The sequence below is a fragment of the Perognathus longimembris genome, chromosome 10, assembly GCF_023159225.1.
Source record: "Perognathus longimembris pacificus isolate PPM17 chromosome 10, ASM2315922v1, whole genome shotgun sequence".
Taxonomy (NCBI): Eukaryota; Metazoa; Chordata; class Mammalia; order Rodentia; family Heteromyidae; genus Perognathus; species Perognathus longimembris.
In genome coordinates this window covers 29112884-29133609 of record NC_063170.1, presented here as the reverse complement: position 1 = coordinate 29133609, position 20726 = coordinate 29112884, and the positions used below count along the sequence as shown (strand labels likewise).

At 42.1% G+C, this 20726-nt stretch overlaps 1 protein-coding gene across 1 annotated transcript in view; it reads right to left on the bottom strand.

Annotated features, from left to right (window-relative positions):
- Positions 1-20726, bottom strand: part of Mylk3 (myosin light chain kinase 3) — a 41494-nt gene that overhangs the window by 14600 nt on the left and 6168 nt on the right. The window contains exons 2-3 of the mRNA XM_048355683.1: positions 5962-6052; positions 4319-4736 (exon numbers count right to left, since the gene is read on the bottom strand). Coding sequence (XP_048211640.1) covers positions 4319-4736; positions 5962-6052 — 509 coding nt within the window. The remainder of the gene's footprint in view (positions 1-4318; positions 4737-5961; positions 6053-20726) is intronic.

The window sequence follows — 20726 nt, the reverse complement described above, 5'->3', positions numbered from 1 at the left end:
AGTGACCTGAATGGTCTCTGTTTTTATCTATAACATGGAGACCTCAGGGTTGTTACAATAGTAAGAGTTAGTGTGTTGGGAACCAGAAGGCTCCATCCCCTGCCCCTCTGGATCCAAGACCACCTCTGCCCAGACAGGATCCAGAGAAAGGGCTGGCTTGATTAATAAATGGGCCAGCAGCAGTCAGAATTCCACTGGGAGAGGGTTCAAGGAAAGCCTGAAACAACCTCTAATGGACAGAGAGCGAGACCACATGTTCCCATGGTTCCTGGAAACTTGGTTGTACCCCAGGAAGAAGGCAGCCTGCAGGTGGGAGACCTGGGTCTATCTACCCTCCTCTAGGTCTATTTCTGGCAACACTTGTGCTACTGGGATTTGTGACCCCAGCTGGAGGTCACATCCCTTTGAAAACTAGTGTTAATGACCCATCCCTGTTATCCTAGCTACTCAGGAGGCTAAGATCTGAGGATCGTAGGTCCAAGCCAGCCCAGGCAGGAAGCCTGTGAGACTCTTATCTCCAATTAACCAGCAAAACAGGAAAAGAGGAGCCGTGGTTCAAGTGGCCAGACTCAGCCTTGGATGAAAAAGCTAAGAGCACAAAGTCCTGAGTTCAAGCCCCAGTATTGTCACACCCTCAAATACAAACAAACAAACAAACAAAAACCAGTCTGGAAGGCAGTTTGAAGGTTCCTCAATATCATAGACACTTGCATTCATTGCTGCATTATTCACAATAGCCAAGTTACAGAAACAGTGCAAATGCCCTACAATTGATGAGTGGATCAAAATAATATAGTACACATAATGGAATTTTACTTATCTATTAGATAAGTCATTTTCAGGGAAATGGATGGACCTAGAACAAATCATGTTAGTGAGGTAAGCCATGTTTTCTCTCACATGTGGAAGAATAGATCTAAACTACAACTGGACATGACAACCTAAACAGGATTATAGGCATTCACACACAAACAGTCCGACTACAGAAGGTTACTATAGGGAAGGAACCCAAATGTGTAATTCCTATGAATATTTAAAATGCTATTTGTGGGGCACTGCCTGCAGCCCTAAGAAGCGGTCCTGGCAGGGGCTGCCTGCCTTTTCCTGGGTCCGGAACTGGAAAGGGTGGCTCTAACCAGCCCCACCTCCCACCTGAGACAGCGTGTATGCCAAGATGGCGACGGACCCACCCAGGGGGCAGTCCTGTGGGATGTGATGTTAGCCCATGGGGGCTATGAACCACTCTTGGATGGACAGCTCATATCAACCTATCGCTAGTGTCTAGCTAGACACTCCAAATCCCTCCCCTTCCTGCCGCCATTACTGCTATAAATGTGACTGTTTTTCACTGAATAAACCAGATTTTCGTGCGACGTGATCCCCGAAGTGCCTGGCATCCTGAATCCGTTATTTAAACGTAAGGGGACTGGGTGGGCGTATTCGTGACTACACACCGTCCATAGCTTCTCACACTAGGGCACTCCCCAGCTACTCTACCCACGGGATGGGAGAGGACGCGCCAGGGAGCGAGGGCCCTGCAGCTATTTATCAAAATGAATTCCAAGAAATGGAAACATGGATTTTTTGTTGTTGTTGTTGTTTTTGGTGGTGGTGGAGGTGTTTGGGTTTGCTTTTTTTTTTCTTTTTAGGAGGGGAGGACAAAAAAGGGTGCAGATAGGGAGAGAGGGTAAGAACAAATGTGTTTATGGTATTCAGTATACACTATGTGGAAAATGAACTGTGCAACTTGAGGTCAGGGTGGGACAAGGAAACTGAGGGAAAGCAAAGGAAGGGGTGACTTGCTCAAAAAAGAAATGTATTCTTTATCTGACTTACGAAATGGCAACCCCTCTGTACAACACCTTAACAATACCAATAAAATTATATTTGACAAAAAGAAAATGAGCTGAGTGCTGGTGGCTCATGCCTGTAATCCTAGCTACTCAGGAAGCTGAGATCTGAAGATCTCAGTTCAAAGCCAGCCTGCACAGGAAAGTCCATGAGATTTCCAATTAGCTACCAAAAAGCAAGTGGAGCTGTGGTTTGAGTGATAGAACACTAGCCTTGATAAAAAAAAAAAAAAAAAAGCTCAAGAACAACACCCAAATCCCAGGACCAGCACAAAAACAAACAACAGCAGGGCTGCAAATATGGTCTAGTGGTAGAGTGCTTGCCTCATATACATGAAGCCCTGGGATCCATTCTTCAGCACCACATATTTAGAAAAAGCCAGAAGTGGCACTGTGGCCCAAGTGGTAGAGTGCTAACCTTGAGCAAAAAGAAGCCAGGGACAATACTCAGGCTCTGAGTTCAAGCCCCAAGACTGGCAGAAAACAAACAAACAACAACATCACACACACACACATTACATCTTTCTTCAACTTCTTTCCCAGCTGCTAGATTTCTGAGGACAGTATCTGGTAGTACATTAGAGACAGTATCCTGTCCACAGACAAACAGACAAAAATTAATTGAATACTGTGTCCCTTGGGACTAAGTATAGTTTGATTGACAATGACAAGAGTAGCAAAGCCAAACCACCCAAACCTAAAACAGGCCTTATCATAGACATTAGGACACGGGGAGCTATGGCAAGCTAGTTGCTAGTGCAAGAACCCAGGTGGCCAGCAGAGAAGTCACTATTCTCCTCTCATGGGGTTATGAGATGACCCCAGAGCCTTGCTTTTAGCACTGTAGTTACTTTTAGCACACCTATGACAGGTACAGCCAATCAACTACAATATGAAATGTCCCCAGATTGAGACATGGTCTCAGGATCTTTCACACAAACAGCCCCGGACAGTCAGAGCTGACAGTTGACTCTCAATCTAGTTTCTCAAAAAATACATAGGGCTGGGAATATGGCCTAGTGGCAAGAGTGCTTGCCTCATATACATGAAGCCCTGAGTTCGATTCTCCAGCACTACATATATAGAAAACGGCCAGAAATGGCGCTGTGGCTCAAGTGGCAGAGTGCTAGCCTTGAGCAGAAAGAAGCCAGGGACAGTGCTCAGGCCCTGAGTCCAAGCCCCAGGACTGGCAAAAAAAAAAAAAAAAAAAAACTCACATAGTAGGAGATGAAAGTTAAGCAGTACCTCAGCATTTGCTGAGATCCAGTACAGGTCTGAAGAGTGAAATCTTGTATTCTCACTTGGAATGTTTGGGGGCCTCAAACAGGTTCAGAGATAGTTTACTCCAACTCCAATTCCACATTGAAAGGCCTGGCTTGGGTCCAAGGTTACCTGTCAGGAACCCCTCTCTTAGGCTTGTCAGGTCTCCTGAGAAGCTCCCATTTCCTTCCAGAAGAAAGGATCACCAAAACAAACAGAAACAGATTACCTCACTGAGCCAGGCACTGAGATTTCAATTACAGGTCAGGGCAAGTACAGGGGAAAGCAAAGACCTCTGAAACAATTGTCCTTCCATGGGCTTCTCTAGGGGGGAAGATGTGCCTTGGGCTAGTGACCATGGTGCTAGGGCTTGGGAAGTCAGCAGGCTCTCCACTCTTCCACAGTGTCTGCTGAGCACAGTCTAGAGAATAAGTCCTAAATGTCATGGAAGCTGCCCCAAATCTACCTCCAGAACTTCAGGCACAGATGTTCTAATATCATCCAGGAGTGACTCCACTTGCTTTGTCCTTTTTTTGCCTACCATGGATTTGAAGATTTAAATGCTGGCCTGCATTAAATGCTGTGGTTAGGGACACAGATTCTGACGTCTATTATCTTAGACTTGGATCCTAGCTCTATGAACACCTAGCTGTGCAGCCCTGGTACTTTGACCTAAACCTTCTTATCAGTAAATCGGACAATGATCACATCCATCTGCTGGGTATATTGTGAGGATAAAATGAGATGATGCCTGCACAGTGCTAGGCCATTGCCAGGCATGGTGAAGGTGTTCTGTGCATCCCATCTGGTAGTTGTGTGTGTGTGTGTCTGTGTGTGTACACATGTGCACAGGGATACACAATGCTGTACCTTAGCTTTTTTGCTCAAGGCTAGTACTATACCTCTTGAGTCACAGCTCTCCTTCTGGCTTTTTGGTGAGTAAGTGGAGATGAGTCTCCCAGATTTTCCAAATGAACTAAATCAGAATCTTGGGGCATCGGGTGAATTTTTAAATCAACCAAGGTAATTCTAGTTGGTAACAGGTGAGAACCAGTACTAAGCTCCCAAACTCAGGCTCTTCTCATGAAGCTAACCTAGCTATGCATGCAGGAGTCACTCAATGTGTGACACTGGCCCTCTGGCCATGAGGAGGTGGAAGAACTGCAGTTAAATCCTCTCTTAGCCCAGCATTGTTGAGCAACTCTTACCATGGAAGTGCTTCGCCATCACTGGATGCTACACTGGCCAGGCTTGAGGACTCTGAAGGCTGAGAGCTAGGCCCTGAAGTCATCGTCATGTTCTCCTCTGGAGTCCAAGGGTCAGGCTCACCAGACAACGCTTTTTGTCTTGTACTCAGTGCTGTCTCCTGGCTGATGCAGACCTGGTCAGGTGCTATTGACAACTTCAGTCCACTCTCAGGGTTCTCACTGGGTATTTCATGATCTTTGGCTTGTACTTTGGTGGGAAGCAGCTGGCAGTCAGGGACTACTTGGTCCAGGCTAAGCACTGCATCTTCCTGCCCCAGTAAGGCCCCTGCCCGGGTAATGAAGTCCACTCCCATCCCTGGAGTGCTGATGAGGGTCACCCTCTCCACTGTCCCTTCTGGCAGTTCAGCCTTCTTGTTCCCTACAGGAAAACAGGCAAGGCCAAAATATACCATATTTACAATAGCCAAAGACTGGAAATGATTCAAAGAGCTCTCCAGAGATCTTCTGAACCATGGAACAGCCACATAATGGAGTATTCCTCAGCCATAAAAAGTGAAAAATCATCTCTATCACAGCTTTGGAGTGACCTCAGGATACACTGGAAATTGAAAAAGAAAACCAAGTAGAGAACAGTACATAAAAAAGTCTGTTTATCTAAGGGTGGAAGTGTTTGTGTATACATGTATGCCACGGGTACATAGAACCACTTGTAAAGTGAACTAAAAAGATAGAGCCTCAAAGGAAAGATAAGACAAATGCTTTTTAAATGGTTACAGTTCAGAGAACAGAAAAGAGGGAACAATAGAAACTGGAATTTCCTTCATGAACTGTTTTGTTGATTTGACTTTGAAACTGTAAAATTTAAAAAGAAAATTAAACTTTGAAAGCAGTCAAAAAACATTTAAAGCAAACAAACTTGAATATTTTTTAGGGGTTAGTGTTTTTGAAACATAGCAATTGAAAGCTGGGCACTGTAACACTGAGTCTCCCAGGAGGTTGATATCAGAAGATAACAGTTGGAAGCCAGCTTGGGAAGAAAAGTCTATTATACTCCATCTCCAATTAATCAGTAAGATGCTGGACTGGAGGCATGGTAGAGATAGAGTGCCCGTCGTGAGCAAAAAAGCCATGTGAGTTCAAAGCACACACACACAACTAGTAAATAAATCTAGTGGGACATACATAAGAGAACTACAATAAAGAAAAAAGCAATTGTTGAGCCATTTTAATAATATGAAGCTGGTACTGGCAGCTCACACCTGTAACCATAGCTACTCAGGAAGCCAAGACCTGAAGATGGAAGATCAAAGCCAGTCTGGGTAGACAAGTCCTTGAGACACTTATCTCCAATTAACTAGCAAAAAGCCAAAAGTGGAGGTATGGCTCAGGGGTAGTTCACCAGCCTTGAGCAAAGAAACTCAGGCTTTGAATTTAAACCCCAGTTTGAAGAAGAGGGAGAAGGAGAAGGAGAAGGAGTAGGAGAGGGATAAGGAGGGGGAGGGGGAAGGAAGGAAAGAAGAAGAAGAAAAAAAGAAAAAGGCAGTTTCAATTGTTTTCCAGAAATCATACTGCAGGTAGTACTGCTAAGGTTCTAGTCTGAAACCACTGTACACATGATATAGAGGAGTAGATGGTCTGCTCACCTTCCCAAGGCCCCTTGAGGTCTGCTTGCACACCCCTGGTACTCAATAAGTGTTTTGGCTTTGCACCCTTTTCTTCCACTTGCTCTTTGTTCTAAAATAACAATAAAAATAAAATAACCATAAAAGTAATGATCATTATCATCAATACCATCATTCCAGCCACAGATATTTGTTGCCTACTACCAGGTACTTAGCATAAAGATAGGTTATTTCAAGAAATTCATTCACAGGAATGATAGTGGGTAGAAATTACTTATTGGAATATGGACAATGAGGCTGGCTTGCTTTCCTCCCTCCCTCATTCCCTTTCTCCCTCCCTGTCTATTTCTTTCCTTTTCCAGTCCTGGAGCTTGAACTCAGAGCCTGAGCACTGTCCTTGGCTTCTTTTTGCTCAAGCCTAGCACTCTACCACTTGAGCCACAGTGCCATTTCCAGCTTTTGCTCTTTATGTGGTGCTGAGAAATTAAACCCGGGGCTTCATGCATGCTAGGCAAGCACTCTGCTACTAAGCCACATTCCCAGCCCTTGACAAAGCTTCTAAATAGATTAAACCTCAAGGACTTAGACCAGGAGTAGAAAATCATCTTAAAATATGAGCTAGGCTGGGAATATGGCCTAGTGGCAAGAATGCTTGCCTCCTATACATGAAGCCCTGGGTTCGATTCCCCAGTACCACATATATAGAAAACGGCCAGAAGTGGCACTGTTGCTCAAGTGGCAGAGTGCTAGCCTTGAGCAAAAAGAAGCCAGGGACAGTGCTCAGGCCCTGAGTCCAAGCCCCAGGACTGGCAAAAAAAAAAAATATATATATATATATATTTATTATATATATACGCATATATAATATATAATATAATATATTATAATATATACTATATATATATCAGCTCATCTCCTACAGTATCAGCTCTGGAAAGTAGAGGATGCAACTAACAGTGTAGTAGTTACAGGTATGTACAATTATATTTACTAAAGTGTTGGTTTATGCAGGATTCTGAAGTCAAGAAGTCCATGCTTTGCAGAAAAGGGCACCACAATCAACAGGTAATGTCTGCCTGGATGCCGAGTGGAAGGATCCCCCTTCACACTCTTCCAGTGTAGCAGTGTAGACAGAAGCATAGACCCTCAAGACTCTCCAACCAGCCTTGCTAGGTTTGGACCCTATCTTCACCACTGGGCCAAACTCCTTACTTTTCTGCATCTCACATTCTCTTCTGTAAAATGGGAATCATAATATCTGCTTCACAGAGTGAGAAGGAGATATGACCAGCACATAGTAAGATATTCCATATGTGCTGGCCTACAGGGGCACTCAGTATCTATTCCTCAAATTCAAATGTTTTGCTCAAGACCAGCACTGATGTGACTGCTTTCAGCCCTGACATCGTTCCAGCACTCAGCATGCTGGCCATCACCCAGCAGTGAACTCACAAGCAAGTCTAACCACCTGTCTTAACCTCCTACTCCCTCTGACGCTTCCAGGAGCCCTGAGCCTTTCACTGGTGAATTATCTAGCATAGCTCCTGGTGTGACTCACAGCAAGCACTCTGGTCCAAGCACCCATGCACAAGATACCCACCAAGAAAGGGTCTTTCTCCTCTCTTGGGCACAGATGTACTTAACTGGGAATCCAAAGGCCAGAAACAGCTCAGGACACATCTGTTTGGTTCTTAAAAATTCGCACTTAAAAATTTCAGTTTGTGGGCTGGGGATATAGCCCAGTGGCAAGAGCGCTTGCCTCCTATACTTGAAGCCGTGGGCTCGATTCCCCAGCACCACATATACAGAAAATGGCCAGAAGTGGCGCTGTGACTCAAGTGGAAGAGTGCTAGCCTTGAGCAAAAAGAAGCCAGGGACAGTGCTCAGGCCCTGAGTCCAAGGCCCAGGACTGGCCAAAAAAATTTCAGTTTGTGGCTGGGAATATGGCCTAGTGGCAAGAGAGCTTGCCTCGTATACATGAAGCCCTGGGTTCAATTCCCCAGTACCACATATATGGAAAATGGCCAGAAGTGGTGCTGTGGCTCAAGTGGCAGAGTGCTAGCCTTGAGCAAAAGGAAGCCAGGGACAGTGCTCAGGCCCTGAGTCCAAGGCTCAGGACTGGCAAAAAAAAAAAAAAAAAAAAAAATTCAGTTTGTTTCCAATGTTTAAAAATCTAGTGTTTGTTTTTTTAATTATATGATCCTTTTGATGGGTGGATAGTGATAGAATTGTTCTGTATTTTGATTGTGGTGGTTGTTATTGGGGTATATACATTTGTTGAACTATATACTTAAAACTGTATAGCTTGTGTGTGTAAATTATATTTTAATAAAACCGTTATTTTATTATTATGCCTTAATAAATCTGACTGAAAGGAATTTGAAGTTCCAGCTTGTCTTGAAACAATATTGGGGACAGCTGGCAAATCTAGGTGCAAGTAGTCAAGTGATGGACTAACTGCCTGTACCCCTCCTCAGTTTCCCTGCTCCCAAAGCTGGAGTTTCCCTTCACTGTGCCCATGTCTCTCAGTCCTACTCACCCCTCGGTATTCCAGGACACCATATTTGGCCCTTTCTATGGTAAGGAGATAATACATTGAGAACACAGCCTGGTATGTGCAAGCATTTAAAAAATGCTAATGGCTGTTATTATATCCCCAGTGCTGTCGGTGTGGCCCAGACCCTCTGCTTGGCAGAGAACTCTCCTTTCTCCCTGTCCTGCTGCTCCTGGCTTGCCAACCCCTAGTTGGTGACCTGGAGGCGTTATCATCAACTTCCCCCAATTAGGAAGGGGTTTGTACACACTGTCCTTTGGCAGACCTTGCTGGGCTCCCTTTCTGATTTTAGTATAGTAAATCACACACCTCCCACTCACACGCACCCCCACTGCCCCACAACCAGGCTCTGTCTTCAGGACTCAACCTTCTGTTTTCTTCCTTGTAGAAGAGACCTCAAATCCCATTCTATAGGGTTGGGGCACTGATAGCTTGATTGTGACTCAGACACAGTCCTGGCAAAGCCTGAAGCTGTCTTTTCTAAGAGAGCACTTGATTTCTAGTAATAATCGAATTCATTGTTACAACCAAACCATGTTCACTGAGCCAGTCCCAAGGATGACCTTCACAAGGTCATGGCACACATTTCAAATCTCTCTCTCTCTCTCTCTCTCTCTCTCTCTCTCTCTGTCTGTCTCTCTCCGCTGCCCCCTCTAATAACTGAGACTTGTGCTCTCACTTGGCTTTTTCACTCAAGGCAGCACTCTACCACTTGAGCCAACCCCTACTTCTGGATTTTTGTTAGTTAATTGGAGATAAGAGACTCTTGGAATTTTCTACCTGGGCTAGTTTGGAATCTCTATCTATCCTCATATCTTAGCCTCCTGAATATCTAGGATTGCAGGCATAGCCACCAGCACCTGGCTATGTTCCTTTTCTCTTTAGAGAACACAAAGAGTATCTCCAGAAAGTTTGTAATGCAGTTTTGGTAACTGGCAACCTGTTAATCAGCTGCAGTTGTGTCTCAATTCACTGGGCATTCACTAAACCAGCCCTAGGAAGGAAACGCTGCAGTTAGCAGTGGCACTGGGAATCTAGACCCAAACCATCATATTGGTAGAGGAGGTAGGACCAGAGATGTCAGCTGAGTGGCAGTGCACTGGAGCAAAGCAGATAAGAAATGTTGCATGATCTCAGACAGAGAAAGTTCTGTGACATCTGCCATCCAGAATGCCTAAATATTTGAAAAACGAATGACAGCTAATTTCATTAATATACAGAGCTCTTATAAACCAATAAAGAAAAGACAGAAAAACAAAACAGAAAATAGGGACAAGAGCATAAATAAGTAGTTCACTAAAAATGCTGAAGATTTTAAACCTATGAATGATGTACAATGTTGGGGACTGTTTTGGCCTTGGTGGAGGAAGGGCGCCAAGAGCGAGACGCTGCCCTTCCCCCAGCCCAGGACAGTGTGGGAGGGAGCCCTTCCCACCTTCCGGCCTCAACCGGAAAAGAAGCCCCCCCGCCCCTTGGGAGGCGAACACGTGTATGCCACCATGATAGGGTTGTCCAGCCCACAAAGGAAGTCCCATGACATCACTTGAGGGGCAGCCCAGTCAGCCAATCAGTCAGTCACCCCAAGTTCTTCCCCTTCCGCCTTTGTCATCGTAATAAATTTCTCTGGCCCGCCCTCTGGGGGCTGAGATGCATCCCACCATCGCGGCGTTTTCCCTGATGCCTTCTTCCCCCCAACTCCTGGTAACATGTGAGGGGACCGAGGGGAGGGGAGGCTTCAGCAACCTTTCCTCAACTTAGCGCAAGTCCACGAGGGTACGCCTTCATTTCCCGCGGGCGGGGAAATAAGGCCGAGGGCTCTCTCATAGTTTTTGGAGTTCAACCATTTCTCCCCAGGAAATTGGGGAGAAACGGATCATCCAGATCCCGACAGTACAATCTTTAAGTAAAATATAAATGAAATGTAAATGAAACCTATTATATAACTGTCTACCTTTTATTGTGTTTATAGCTTACCTAGCTTACCTTAATAAAATTTTTTTAAAAAAATTAGCTGAATATAGTGGTGGTACACACCTGTAATCCCAGCACTCAATAGTCTGAGGCAAGAGGATTATTAGTTCAAAGCTGCCAAAAAAGCACACACACACACACACACACAAACACACACACACACAGTTGCCAGTCCTGGTGCTTGAACTCTAGGCCTGGGCACTGTCCCTGATATTCTTTTTGCTCAAGTCTAGCACTCTACTACTTGAGCCATAGTGCCAATTCTGGCTTTTTCAGAGTAGTTTATTGGAGATAAGAATCTCATAGATTTTCCTGCCTGGGCTGGCTTCAAACTGTGATCCTGAGATCTCAGCCTCCTGAGTGGTTACGATTAGCATAAATACTTTTATGAATTCAATAGAAGAGTTAACTCAATAACAGAGTAAGCTTTAATAAACATATAACCAAGTACTTTATTTGAATCACATTTAAATAAATAAACTTTAAAAAATTGAAGTGGGGGCTAGGAATGTGGTTTATTGGTAGAGTGCTTGCCTAGCATCTATGAAACTCTAGGCTCAATTCCTGAGTACCACACAAACAAAAAAAGTGCAAGGCTAAATTCAAATTGTAGTAGCAAAAAAAGAAAAAATAAAAAAGTGTCTGCATACCTACAATCCTAGCCATGGAGACGACAAGATGGAGAGATGAGAAGATCACAATTTTTGGAGTTTTTTGTTTGTTTGTTTTGCCAGTACTGGGCCTTGAACTCAGGGCTTGAGCACTGTCCCTGTCTTCTTTTTGCTCAAGTCTAGCACTCTACCACTTGAGCTACAGTGCTATTTCTGGCCATTTTCTGTATATATGGTGCTGAAGAATCAAACCTAGGGCTTCATGTATAAGGGCAAGCACTCTTGCCACTAGGCCATATTCCCAGCCTGGAAGATCACAATTTAAGGCAAGCCAGAACAAAATCTGGTGGGACTATCTCAAAAAACAAGCCAGGTGTGATGGCACAGTTAGGCAGGATTCAGGGGAGGATTGCATCCAAGGCCAGCCAGAAGTAAAAAAGAAAAGAAAAAAGGGCTGGAAGTATGGCCTAAGGGATAGAGTGTTTGACTACCAAGTAGAAGGCCCTAAGTACCACCATGTCTCCCCTCAATTTTTTAAGTATAAGCTGATCACAGATATTTGAATACTAACTTCAAATAATATTATGTTATCATTTACATTTTTAAATCTAATTATTATTAATGGGGTTCTTGTGGGGGTAATGAGGTTTGAATTCAGGGCCTCACTTGTGAGACAAGTGTAAGAGCTCTATTATTCAATCCATGTCCTAGATCTTTTGACTTTAATTATTTTTCAGATCTAATCTCCCATTTTTGCCCAGGGCCAACCTTGGATCTGGACTCCTTCACAGTCTGGATTATAGAGATGTACCATCATGCTGGGCTTATTTGTTGAGACTGAAGTCTTAATAAATTTTTTCTTTTTTTGGTCACAGGGAACCTAAACATAAGTTTTCCTGATCTCTGCCTCCTGAGTTGTTGAAATTAGAGCTTGATTATATATTTTAAATAGTCTTTATTACTGGAGTACATAGCTCATGAGTATTATCTCATCTAAGCAATAGGTGTTGTTATGCCTAGATTTCTGGTCCCCAAAGACCACCAAGGAGCCGATACCGATGCAAATGTATGAGAGTCTTTATTGCAAGCTCGAGCCTGGACTCCCAACCGTCACCGACACAGCGGATCTGGATTAAGAGTCCCGACCCTCAGATAGGCAGGGTTTTTATTGTGATTTCAACAGGGGCATGGTATTTCCAACTTGGCAGATACTTGAGTGGATGGCATTTAGCAAGCAAGTCTTGTCCTATTTCTATTGGCCATCTACCCTTTCAGTTATCTATTTTGGCTTTGATATCAAGAACTAGCCTCGATATCAGGAATTGACAACAGGTGGTCACATAGCACTGATACAGGGGGTTAGTGCAGGGGGTAGAGCAAGTCACAAATGGGTTAAGCAAGCCGTTTACAGAAGCAGAATATTGCGGTCAGGCTGACCTAGTACCAACTTTATTTAACAATTGCAACCATGTTTTCCCATTACCATTAAGCAAGCTTGAGCGGGCTAAAACAATCCAGTACTCAATCATAAGTAAACCAACCCACAGTTACCATGGCATTTCTACTACTATTATGGTTATTTCTATAGTCTATGACTATGATCATTTTTTACTGTCCGTTACCATGGTTGCTACCCAGGTACAGAGGGGAACAAGTGCTCTCTATATTTTTAAATGTCAAACTACAAGAAACTAGTCTCACGGGTGGGGGTGCAGCCCTCTATCATGGAGTCATCACCAGGGTTTAGAAGCTGTTATAATTTTAACACTAAAACTTATATTCAGTGACTCAGGTTCTCAGGTCAGCCCTAACAGTGTAAGTAGAAGAATCAAGGTCCGACGTTGGCCGTTCCAGAAAAATAAGAACATAACAAAAGGTTAGGTATGTGCCAGGTGACAATGACTCATCTGTATCCTAGCTACTCAAAAGTCTGAGACCTACATGATCAAGGTTTGAAGCCAGCCTTAGCAAAAAAGTCTGTGAGAAGCCATCTCCGACTAACCAGCACAATGCCAGGAACGACTGGAAGCATGGCTCAAATGGTAGAGTGCCAGCCATGAGCAAGCAAGCCAAGTAAGAGCTTGAAGCTCTGATATCAAGTCCCAGTAGTGGCACACACTCAAAAAGAGTAGGCTGCAGTTTAAGTAGAATACTCATCTAGCAAGCACACAAGCCCTGAGTTCAAACTCCAGTACTGAAAAACAAAACAATAAAAATAACTTTCCTTTTGCAGATATAAATGCTAAACTGCTTTTATTTGTTGGTGGTGTTGATGTTGTTGTATTGGTTGTGTGTAGCTTTTTTTTTGTTTATTGGTGTTAGAGATCAAACCCACGGCATCCTAAGGAAGTGCTCTGCCCCTGGGCATAGCAGCCACTCCAATGTAGTTTTCAATTCATAATATCTGTGAATGTTTGCTGCCTTTACTTTGGTTAGAAAGCATGTTATCTAGCTCAGTGTAGGTGTAACCCTACATAGAAGACTGAAATCTACGGATCCCGGTTCAAATCCAGCCTGTACAGGCGAATTTGGGAGATTCTTGTGTCTCAAACTAACCAGCAACAAGCCCAAAGTGGCTCTCATGGCAGAGCAACAGCTTTGAATTGAGAAAGGTAAGCAAGAGTCTAAGGCCCTGAGTTCAAGCCCCACAACAGGCACAAAGAAAATAATATTATCCAATGTTTTCATTCTTTTCCTGCCTGATGAATAAAAAAAATGAGAGTTTACATTTATGTGTTTTTTTAAATTTATTTATTAATTGAACACAAATTTTTTGACAAGGTGTTGTGCAAAAAGGGAACAGTTACATAGTAGGGCAGTGTGTACATTTCTTGTGATATCTTAGGCCCTGTTTTTCTTTCCCTTCTCTAGGTCAGGTAGACATATATACAATATACAATGTATCAAGAACATGTACAGTAGCCACATGGACAGGCCCAAGAAAATTCGCCTAGGGCTTTAAATGTAATGTCGATATTAGACAATATGTCGACAGTAGACTTATATAAACGTACATACATGGCTTTTGAGCTATTGTATTCCACTGAGAGGTCAATTTTTGACCCTTATATGTAGAGTAGTTGTTTGGTTTTAGTTACATACTGTTGGGTCGCTCCACCAATCCTGTGGGAAATACCATTTGACAAGCAGTTTTTGGTTTCACAGACCTGGTCTCTACTGTCTCTCCTTCTCCCTTTCTTAACAGTCATATATCAGGGAGATCATGCCCCTTTGTTTTCTGTGTTCTAGGCTTGTCTCACTCAACATTATTTGTTCAAGTTCTGACCATTTCTCTGCGAATAACAATATTTCACCATTCCTAATCGCTATGTAGAATTCCATTGTGTATAGGTACCATATTTTTTGGATCCATTCATCTGTGGAGGGACATCTGGGTTGTTTCCATATTTTGGCTATTGTGAATTGTGCCGTGATAAACATGGAAGTACAAATATCTTTTTGATATCTTGGGACTTGCTGTTTAAGATAGATGCCTAGGAGTGGTATGGCTGGGTCATAGGGTAGGTGTATATTGAGCTTTTTGAGAAACCTCCATACTGTTCTCCAAAGTGGTTGTATTAATTTGCACCAACAATGGAGAAGGGTTCTTCTTTCCCCGCACCCCCTCCAGCATTTGTTGTTGCCTGAGTTCAGAGTATAGGCCATTCTAACTGGGGTGAGGTGGTATATCAGGGTTGTTTTTATTTGCATTTCCTTTGCTACCAGGGATGTTGAACATTTCCTCATATGTTTCTTTGCCATTTTTATTTCTTCTCTTGTGAAGTCTCTCTTTAACTCCTTTGCCCATTTCCTAATTGGTTTATTGGGCTTGGAGGGGCTTAGCTTTTTGAGTTCTCTGTAGATGACAGATATTAGGCCTTTGTTGCTGTGCTGGTAAAGATCCTTTCCCATATGGTTGGCTGTCTTTCTGTTTTGGTGGCTATGTCCTTAGCTGTGCAGAAACTTTTTAATTTTTAGTAGTCCCATTTGTCGAGTCTCTCCCCTATTTGTTGTGCCCCTGGGACTAAATTCAGGAAGTTCTTTCCTGTGCCTATAAGTTCTAGCGTCTTTCCTACTCTGACCTTCAGTAGTTTCAAGGATTCAGGTCTGATATTAAGGTCCTTGATCCATTTTGAGTTGATCTTGGTGCATGGTGATAGGCTTGGGTCTACTTTGAGTTTTCTGCATATGGCTGCCCAGTTCTCCCAGCGCCAGTAGTTGAAGAGGCTATGTTTATTCCATTGTATGTTTTAGCTCCTTTGTCGAATATGAGCTGACTGTAAGAGTGCGGTTTTATTTCTGGATCTTCAATTCTAATCCATTGGTCTTCCGATCTGTTTTTATACCAATACCAGGCTATATTTGTTATGATGGCCCTGTAGTAGAGCTTGATGTCTGGTATTGTGATACTTCCTGCACTGCTTTTTTTGCCTAGAATTGCTTTGGCTATTCTAGGTCTTTTGCTGTTCCATATGAGTTTATGGATTGCTTTCTCTCTTTCAGTGAAGAATGTGACTGGGATTTTGATGGGAATTGCATTGAATTTGTATAACAATTTGGGCAATATGGCCATTTTCACTATATTGATTCTGCCTACCCATGAGCATGGGAGGTCTTTCCATCTCCTTGTGTCTTCTTTGATTTCCCTTATTAGATTTTTATAGTTTTCATTAAATAGGTTTGTCACGTCCTTGCTTAAGTTGATCTCTAGGTACTTTATTCTTTTTTTGGCTACTGTAAATGGAATTGTTTCCATAATTTCCTTTTCTGCTTGTACATTGCTGGTGTACAGAAAAGCTGCTGACTTTTGTGGATTGATTTTGTATCCTGCTACTTTGCCAAAATGATTTATTAGGTGTAGGAGTTTGGGGACTGAGTTTTTTGGGTCCTTCAGATATAAGATCAGGTCATCTGCAAATAGGGATAGCTTTATTTCTTCCTTGCCAATGTGAATACCTCTGATGTCCTCCTCTTGCCTTATTGCTATGGCTAGGGATTCCAGCCCTATGTTGAAAAGAAGTGGGGAGAGTGGGCATCCTTGTCTTGTTCCTGAGTTTAGGGGTAATGATTTAAGTTACTCTCCATTTAATATGATGTTAGCAGTTGGTCTGTTGTATATGACTTTTATTGTTTTGAGGAATGTTCCATCTATTCCTGTTCTCTCCAAAGCTTTAAATAAGTATGGATGTTGTATTTTGTCAAAGGCTTTTTGGGCACTGACTGAGATAACAATGTGATTCTTGATTTTAGTTCTGTTTATGTGGTGAATTACGTTGATTGATTTACGGATGTTGAACCATCCTTGTGACTGTGGTATGAAGCCTACTTGGGTCATGATGTATAATTTTCTTGATCAGTTTCTGGATCCTGTTAGGTGATATTTTATTGAGGAGCTTTGCATCTGTGCTCATTAGTGATATTGGTCTGTAGTTCTCTTTATTTTGTTGGGTCTTTGCCTGGTTTGGGAATGAGTATGATATTAGTTTCATAGGATGAGTTTGGGATTTTTCCCTCTGTTTCCATTTTGCGAAAGAGTTTGAGGAGTATTGGTATTAGCTCCTCACTAAAGGTTTTGTAGATTTCGTTGGTGAATCCATCTGGGCCTGGGCTTTTCTTTGTTGGGAGGTTCTTGATTACCTCCTGTATCTCACTGTAAGTTATTCGTTTATTTAGTTGATTTATTTCTTCTTGGTTCAGTTTGGGCAGTTTATCCTTCTCTAAGAATTGATCCATTTCTGTGATATTATTGTATTTTACTGAATAGAGGTTCTGGAAATAGCTCCTTATGATTGTTTGAATATTGTGTGTACTTGTAATTTTTCCGGTGGAGTCCCTGATTTTACGTATATGAGTCTCTTCTTTTTTTTGTAAGTCTTGCAAGGGGTCTGTTAATTTTATTTATTTTCTCAAAGAACCAGCTTTTAGTCTTATTTATTTGTTGAATGATCTTTCTATTTTCAATCAGATTTATATCTTCTTTAATCTTTGTGATCTCTCTCCTCCTAGTCATTTTAGATTCAGTCATTTCTTGTTTCTCCAGTTGTTTAAGTTTCATTGTGAGGTCATTCACCTGCTCTGCTTCCATTCTTTTAATGTGAGTGCTGAGGGCAATGATCTTGCCTCTCAGTACTGCCTTAGCTGTGTCCCATAGGTTTCTTTGTGATGTATTTTCATTGTCATTGTGGCTAATGAATTCATTGATTTCATCTTTAATTTGGTCTGTGGCCCATGTGTTGGATAACAGTGTGGAGTTTAGCCTCCAAGAATGTGTATAGCCTCTGTGGTAACCGTTGTTATTGAGGGTTATCTTTAATCCACTGTGATCAGATATAATACATGGGATGACGTCAATACTTTTGTATTTGCTGAGGTTCTTTGTGTGGGCTATGACATGGTCTATTTTGGAGTATGATCCATGTGCTGCTGAGAAGATGGTGTATTGGGTCTCTGTTGGGTGGAAGATTCTGTATAGATCTTTCAGATCCATTTGGGATATGGTGTTACATAGGTCCTCAGCTCCCTTGCTGACCCTCTGGGTGTTGGATCTGTCTCTTGGAGAGTGTGGGGTATTAAAGTCACCCACTATGATTGTGTTTGGGTCTATCTTATTCTGTAATTCTGTGAGAATTTGCTTGACATATGTAGGGCCTCTTTTGTTCAGTGAGTATACATTTATCACCGTGATGTTTTGATTTGGATTTTTCCTTGTATTAAAATGTAGTGTCCTTCTTTGTCTTTCTGAGTTGATTTTAATGAAAAGTCCAGCTTGTCTGAGATCAGGATGGCTACACCTGCCGTTTTGGTAGGTGCGTTTGGTTGGAAGATCTTGCTCCATCCTTTCATTCAGAGCCTGTTTTTGTCCCTTGCTGTAAGGTGGGTCTCTTGTGGACAACAGATGCCAACTTTTTGTTTGCAGATCCATTCTGCCAGTCTGCTCCTTTTTATCGGAGAGTTTATACCATTTATATTCAAAAAGATCTTTCCATTTTCTTGTTGGGCTGTTTTTTCCTCTTTTTTTTTCCCCTTGTCAATAGTGAGCTGCTCTTTCTGTTTCTGCTTCTGTCTGTGTGTCCTGTACGATCTCTCTTGCTTGGGATTCCCCTCTTAGAATTCACTGTAGGGCTGTTTTTTTATTCACATACTCCTTTAGATCCTCTTTGCTATGGAAAGATATGGTTTTCCCTTCGAATGTGAACTCCAATTTCGCTGGATATTTAATCCTGGGTTGCATATTGTTGGCCTGTAGAACTTGGATGGTGTTCTTCCATTCTCTTCCATAGCAATAAGACAAGACGAGGACATCAAAAGGATCCACATCGGCAAGGAATGAATCAAGTTATCCCTGTTCGCAGATGACATGATCTTATATCTGAAGGACCCAAAAAACTCAGTCCCCAAACTCCTACACCTAATAAACCATTTGGGCAAAATAGCAGGATACAAAATCAATCCATAAAAGTCAGCAGCTTTTCTGTACACCAGCAATATACAAGCAGAAAAGGAAATTATGGAAACAATTCCATTTATAGTAGCCAAAAAAAGAATAAAGTACCTAGGGATCAACTTAAGCAAGGACGTGATAAACCTATTTAATGAAAACTATAAAAATCTAATAAGGGAAATCAAAGAATTCACAAGGAGATGGAAAGACCTTCCATGTTCATGGGTAGGCAGAATCAATATAGTGAAAATGGCCATATTGCCCAAATTGTTATACAAATTCAATGCAATCCCCATCAAAATCCCAGTCACATTCTTCACTGAAATAGAGAAAGCAATCCATAAACTCATATGGAACAGCAAAAGACTTAGAATAGCCAAAGCAATTCTAGGCAAAAAAAGCAGTGCAGGAGGTATCACAATACCAGACTTCAAGCTCTACTACAGGGCCATCATAACAAAAACAGCCTGGTATTGGTATAAAAACAGGTCAGAAAACCAATGGAATAGAATTGAAGATCCGGAAATAAAACCACACTCTTACAGTCAGCTGATATTCGACAAAGGAGCTAAAGACATACAATGGATTAAACATAGCCTCTTCCACTACTGGTGCTGGGAGAACTGGGCAGCCATATGCAGAAAACTCAAAGTAGACCCAAGCCTATCACCATGCACCAAGATCAACTCAAAATGGATCAAGGACCTTAATATCAGACCTGAATCCTTGAAACTACTGAAGGTCAGAGTAGGAAAGACGCTAGAACTTATAGGCACAGGAAAGAACTTCCTGAATTTAGTCCCAGGGGCACAACAAATAGGGGAGAGACTCGACAAATGGGACTACTAAAAATTAAAAAGTTTCTGCACAGCTAAGGACATAGCCACCAAAACAGAAAGACAGCCAACCATATGGGAAAGGATCTTTACCAGCACAGCAACAGACAAAGGCCTAATATCTGTCATCTACAGAGAACTCAAAAAGCTAAGCCCCTCCAAGCCCAATAAACCAATTAGGAAATGGGCAAAGGAGTTAAAGAGAGACTTCACAAGAGAAGAAATAAAAATGGCAAAGAAACATATGAGGAAATGTTCAACATCCCTGGTAGCAAAGGAAATGCAAATAAAAACAACCCTGATATACCACCTCACTCCAGTTAGAATGGCCTATACTCTGAACTCAGGCAACAACAAATGCTGGAGGGGGTGCGGGGAAAGAAGAACCCTTCTCCATTGTTGGTGGGAGTGCAAATTAGTACAACCACTTTGGAGAACAGTATGGAGGTTTCTCAAAAAGCTCAATATACACCTACCCTATGACCCAGCCATACCACTCCTAGGCATCTATCTTAAACAGCAAGTCCCAAGATATCAAAAAGATATTTGTACTTCCATGTTTATCACGGCACAATTCACAATAGCCAAAATATGGAAACAACCCAGATGTCCCTCCACAGATGAATGGATCCAAAAAATATGGTACCTATACACAATGGGATACTATATAGCGATTAGGAATGGTGAAATATTGTTATTCGCAGGGAAATGGTCAGAACTTGAACAAACAATGTTGAGCGAGACAAGCCTAGAACACAGCAAACAAAGGGGCATGATCTCCCTGATATATGACTGTTAAGAAAGGGAGAAGGAGAGACAGTAGAGACCAGGTCTGTGAAACCAAAAACTGCTTGTCAAATGGTATTTCCCACAGGATTGGTGGAGCGACCCAACAGTATGTAACTAAAACCAAACAACTACTCAACATATAAAGATCAAAAATTGACCTCTCAGTGGAATACAATAGCTCAAAAGCTATGTATGTACATTCATATAAGTCTACTGTCGACATATTGTCTAATATCGACATTACATTTAAAGCCCTAGGCAAATTTTCTTGGGCCTGTCCATGTGGCTACTGTATATGTTCTTGATACATTGTATATTGTATATATGTCTACCTGACCTAGAGAAAGGAAAGAAAAACAGGGCGTAAGATATCACAAGTAATGTACACACTGCCCTACTATGTAACTGTTCCCTTTTTGCACAACACCTTGTCAAAAATGTTTGTTTTCAATTAATAAATTAAATTTTTAAAAAAGTCAATGAGACACTCAGATAAAAATTTTAAAAAGATTTTATTGAGAGAAAATACTGGAGCACCAGATAGCTTTGTCCTATAAAGTATGAGAGAACATGCCAGGGCTTGA